Raw genomic sequence first — 6,000 nt, forward strand, 5'->3', positions numbered from 1 at the left:
AAGGTAAGGTAAGGTAACTTTATTAAGACACGGTAAATCCTTCAGCAAATATGAGATACATTCAGAGATAAAAGATAACCCAAATCATACCTAACTAAACTAACTAACCTAAACTACTGTTAACCATATACTAAAAGCTGCTTTACAAGGATGCCGTGCTAAAACTCATTCAAAACTGTGGTGACGTAGATTAAATTTAAAATCATGTAAAGATGTTGCTGCACGAAGGTCACTAGATAGGCTGTTCCACAACCCGGCTCCACTGTAAGAGAAACTCTTCTTTAAGTAATTGGTGCGGGGCTGCGGAAGAGCCAATTTATTTTTATGTTACGTCGTTTCGAGAAACAAATCTAGAACTCAGATATTTAGTGGTCATTCCATGTAAAGATTTGTACATCATAATAGCAGCTTATTCCAATCTTTGGTATTTTAGTTTACGCCAACCCAGTGCCCGGAACAATTCATCGATGCTAGAGTCATAATTGGCACACATTAAAATACGGGCTGCACGATTTTGGAGCTTCTGAAGCTTTTCAGAGAGACCACTGCCACAGTTGCTCCAAACAACAGTACAGTAATTAAAATGTGGTTGAACTAGGGCGTCATATACATTAATTATATAAGATGTCTTATTCGCTTTTTTGTAATTGTGCCCAAAGCAGAAGCAATCTTTTTACAAAATAAATGTTCTGTATATGACATTCCCAGTTCATGTTTTGGTCAATGCGCACACCAAGAGATTTCGTGGATGACACCTGCTCCATTGGATGGTCATTTATACTGGAAGAAGGAATTTCAGGAAATGTTGATAACTTCTGTCTCGACGCAACTAACATGAATTCAGTTTTTGTTAAATTCAAGGTCAGTTTATTGGCAGATAGCCATGTATACACCCTGTTTAAATCATAGTTAAGGCAGTCATCGATATGTTTTAAATCTGCGCTAGCGAAGGTGAGGCTGGTGTCATCTGCATACATTCTAGGTTGTGAAAAATACAGACAATTGGGCACGTCATTAATGTATAATAGAAAAAGTGAGGGTCCTAGAATTGTTCCCTGGGGGACACCACATAGGCTCAATAGGTCTCTTCGGAGACCTTTAATTATGTAATCGCCAACAATGACAGTTGTATCAGTTGGAGTGTGGGTTTCGGGCTCTCGATCTGCTGTAACTTCAATTTCATCTTGATTCGATCCTTTATTGTTCTTCTTTTTCCTCTTTGAATTCACCTTATTGAAGTCAGCGGTTACAATAGTCTGATTCCCATGCTGGTCTGATAATTCAGTGAGCTTAGCAGACAAGAATTGATTGTCGTTGTTTAAAATAGTTATGGTTTCTTGTGGGCTTTTATTCTCAGCAATCAAGTTTACGTTCGGTAGCTCATGCTGAGAATTGTTTGTGGATTCCTTTGATTCCTTTGACAAGAGGCGCAGGGAGGCGGTGAGAAGGCATTGTTTCCCTTCATTAGCAATACGCATCTCATCTGCATATTGGCGGTTTTTACTTTTTGCAAGATCAAGTTCTCTGGATAAATCGCACAATTTCTTTTCGTAATCACCGATTCTACTGTTGTCAGGTGAAGGATCGCGGGTGAAAGAATTAAATTGGTTCTGTAGCGAGATCACATTAATTTGCAGAGATTCAATTTTCTCAAACAATTTAGCATTAAGTTCACCGCAATGACAATTATGAATACGCCCTTCAATGGTATCCACATTGTTAGTACGAGTTTCGGGCGTCAAGGGTTGAAAAACTTGAATTCCCGGTGAGCTTTGGCGGTCGATAGTTACGTTTACTGGACTAAAGTCATTTGTTGGTTCAGTACGTTCGGCACTATCTTCACTCTTGTCGTCATAATTACTCGTTTGGGCGGCAGGCACATTCTTCACAATGTCCTCTTAAAACTAATAACTATCATTTACTGTGAAACAGGACTTTTAAAATTTAATTCCTTAAAGGGAAAGACAATTTTTGTGAGAATTGGAATAATTTTTTAAATTATGTATCCTACATGTTTTATTTTTATTCTTTTATTCTTGTATTTGTATTGTTTGATGACGCATCATCTACTGTTGCATTTTGTCGAGAAACAATTTATTATTTATTCTTTAGTGACTTTCAACGGCTACTCAGGAACAATCAAACGTCGGAACAAACTCAGAAGTATGATGCAATTTAAGGTGGCAGTTGTTGGTGAGTAAAGTAGTCAGTTGTTAGGATTAGATAAAATTCAGAAGTCATTTACATTCCACAAAGAAAAAGTGTCACTGGATATATGCAAATACGTTTTCTAAACCCTTAAAAGTTTTGGAGCTGTTTGTCATAAACAATCGGTGTATACTCAACGAGGTCCCACTTTTGCTTACACTTAAATAAGTGATTTATTAATTTTATGGTTAGGGGCATGGATTTTACTTGAACACACCTCTGTTGAACCTCGTAGACGGAATTTACTGGACAGAAAATTTGAGAAGAGACACAAAAATTTTGCTCACATTAAACTTTTGACTTATAAAAACAGCCCAGAAAGGTTATGTTTCTTTCTCTGAGTTGTATCTCTGAGCAGATTGTGGTGTTAATAGCCAAGACACCATCCTTGAAAGGTCTTGAGACCTGTATAAAGGAACCACCACTTCACTATATCACATATAATATGCTGGGCCAGTGTTCAAGCTAATAAAGTACATTTAACAGTTTTCGTTACTGGCTTTCAGTAACCAAAAAAACAACAACAACTAACAAACATGCAAAAAATAAAAAAATGGAAGCCGTTGGATCTTACTACTTAAGAGCCGTCCTCTGTAAATATCGACTATCGTCGTTTGGACGAGAAAAAATGAAATCCCTCAAACTTTCTCAGAAGAATGGTCTATATAAGTGATTCACATAAATATAACTTTCAGCTCAGTTCGATTCTTATTTTGGCTGTACTGCGACCATCTTGGTTTTACCGCTCTGAGAAGGCTTTTAGCGGCCATTTTAGGCCACACTTTTAAGAATTTTCCTTACAAAGAAAGCGTTACAAATCCGAACAAAATCTCATTATTCGAAACAAGCAAATGTTTGTGGTTGTGTTGAGAAGCTTTTTTGGGAATTTGATCGAAATCTGATTTTTTTACAAAATTTTTAATTTCTTCCCTATTGAACAACTCTTCAAGTGCCAAAAAAATGGCCGAGTTTAAAGGAAAATATCGCTAAAGATACATTAGTTGGCATCCTAAAACAGTATCCCGGTTAAAGAGCAATGTCTCGTCTGTAAGAATATGCAATAAAATTTTTCGGCAGTTAAAAAGAGAAAATTATAGAAGAAGCAGTTTTAACTGTACTTTTGTCAACAAACACCGCCTTCCTAATTAACATAACAACATGAAAATAACGATTTACTAAGAAAATAATGATAAATTCCACTTACCTCGTGAAATATCGAGAACTGGATATTTCAAAATATATCAATTTATAGTTTCAGTTGGATACAGCCGCATTTTCGATGATTTGTTGTGCGAAATCACTGTAATACACCGCAGCCGTTTAATAAACTGAGTTGAATTCTTCAAAGTCCGTCAGGACAACTATCGGCCGAAAAAATTGCCTTCCGCCCCATAAGCTGCCGTGTGCAAGGTGTCAAATACTTCTTTGTTATCCTTAATGACCAAAACTTCTTTCAGCAACCATTTAAATCCTGCTTTGAACTGGAGATTCTCGTCAAGAAATCGTTTATGTTCCGTTGACCTTCCTCCGTGATTAAACAATGAGATTGCGTTACAGAAACGCGCGCACATCCAGACGGGTTGGGGTGGGGGTGGGGAGGAAACAAAAATGGAAATGCTCCCAAATTAAAAAAAAAAAGGCAATTCAATTACTGTCAAAGCTATTTTATGCATTTCGGGTACTAAATAGGAAACTGCTGTCCCAGAATAATGTGGAATACGATAAGCCCTTGTGCTGTATTTTTTAGGCAAGTGAAACACTAATTTACAGCATCAGTTGATTGTTGCTCTTCTGTTTAGGTTTCATACATGATGTTGGTCAATGATTCTCGTCAAGGATTTTTTTATGTTCTGTTGGCCTTTCGCCATGATTAAACAATGAGATTACGTTAAAGAAACGCGCGCACATCCGGGTGGGGTTGAGGTGGGGAGGAAATAAAAATGTCATGGACTTTAGCTTGTAAGATGCTGCGAACGTGTTAGCCATTCTTCGCCTATTCGGGGCTATAAATTAAACACCTATCTTGGAATAATGGAACATGACTAGTGACTTTGGGGAAAGTTGAGAAATTTGTGTAGGTTATAATTTTTTTCTGGTTTCTGTCGTAGTAGGAAGTACCCTCTGTAAAGTCACGGTCTCTTATTTAGATGGGCACCTTTTCCAGCGAGTTCAAATATTTTGTGGTTGATCTAGAGGCAAAAATGGACTTCTGGAACTTTCGTCGACAATTTGTTTCATGTTTTCTTTCCCTCTCTCACTGTGATCAAATTGCCCTGCGGAAACGCGAAGCCGATCGTTAAGTAGATTTATATCATGACTACATCAAATTAAACTTCATAGGTGTGGCTACTTTTCATTTTTTTTTTCGTGGGGGAGGAAACGCGTGACGAACCCCTAAGGACGTCTGCGTTGTTTAATATTTTAAGTTGTTCGGGTCGCAAAAGAGAACCATAGAAATATAATGTGGCAATCAAAACGTATTGTTTCCAGTTGTAATAAATATATTCTTTTCGTGACACGCGTACAGCGAATGGCTTAGTAGCCGCACTTTTAATTGGTCCTTGGAAAATGTGCAGTGTGTCCTACTGAGTGACTGCCGAGGGGACGTGAGTGTCCATTTAAAAGCAGTGCACGTTTGGGCAGGTATAGTATGAGTATTTTGATATAATTTTATTTTAGCAGTTTTCTCTTAAGAAACACCAAAGTACAAATCATAAGTATTCATTCCTGGTTATTAAAAAAAAAAAAAAAAAAAAAAGAAAAAAAAAGTATTCATTCCTTGAAACGAATACATTTATTTTGAACTCCCCCACGAAATTCAAAACCTGGTTTCCATGCCATTTCGAATCACAAGTTATCCCCTGCAATTACACTTCATTACAGCTTTTCACACGAAGACGCTAAAAATGGAAGCATTTGCCGAGTGAAAAGCGTGTAACTTGGTAAGAAGCAAACTGTCCCATTAGATCGTACTCTCTAAACTAATGCTTTTGAAAAACACGTATTTGAATCTCATAAATTCTTCCTTATCAAATTTTCTTCCTTATCAAATTTGGTCTGAGGCATATATTATTCACGTGCTAGGAGACCGTGGGAAAGTGCGAATTTCATTGACGCCCATACAGTGTATACAAAAAATCGGTGAGGGTAAAAGGAGGAAAGAGTTTGCGGAATGGAATGTGGAATGGCGTGCGGAATGGCATAATTATGCGAAAAACGATTTACGCGGGGAATAAATTAACTGAAGAGCGCATTCTGTTTTCGCGCCAATTTTATAAGAGCAGCAGCTTTTTTGATGCTGCGGACTCTTGCTAAATATTAACAACAATTGAATTCGAGGATTTGATCGTCTGATTGTTGATTTGGAAGACGTGAGGGTAAAGAAAGCGATGAAAACTGTTTATAGTTTTTGGCATTCAAGGAACTATGAGTAAATCCGTAGTTAATTAAATTTCATGTTCACTTTACTCCATGCCACTTCGGTTGACAAAAATAACGTGGCAGCGTGAAGTCTTCTCAGGACAAAGATTGATCCTTTACCGAGGGCAAATAATAAACATTTTTTTTAAACCCTCGGTAAAAGATCAATTCTCATACCCTGTATGCTCGATGATTCATTTATCATGAGCGGGAAAACGAACAACAATTTGACCAAAATGCATTTGTGATAAGAATAGTTTCACAACCTGTCACACAACCAGTGTCGATAATTAGACACCATACTTGTCATCTGCTTTTTTGCCCTAGGGCTTTTTCGCTTTTAAATCTCATTTTAGGTTGGGACGTCTGGCA

General features: G+C 37.4%; 1 protein-coding gene across 3 annotated transcripts in view; it reads left to right on the top strand.

Annotated features, from left to right (window-relative positions):
- LOC146481036 (uncharacterized) overlaps positions 1-6,000 on the top strand; it is a 175,559-nt gene that overhangs the window by 18,490 nt on the left and 151,069 nt on the right. For all 3 annotated transcript variants that reach the window (XR_014864522.1, XR_014864521.1, XM_085108740.1), the window contains exon 2: positions 2,113-2,193. Coding sequence is in view for 1 of the 3 variants with exons in the window: in XM_085108740.1 (XP_084964866.1) it covers positions 2,166-2,193 (28 nt within the window). In the remaining 2 variants the exon portion in view is untranslated. The remainder of the gene's footprint in view (positions 1-2,112; positions 2,194-6,000) is intronic.

The sequence above is a fragment of the Pavona decussata genome, unplaced genomic scaffold (assembly GCF_977016875.1).
Source record: "Pavona decussata unplaced genomic scaffold, jaPavDecu1.1 SCAFFOLD_51, whole genome shotgun sequence".
NCBI lineage: Eukaryota > Metazoa > Cnidaria > Anthozoa > Scleractinia > Agariciidae > Pavona > Pavona decussata.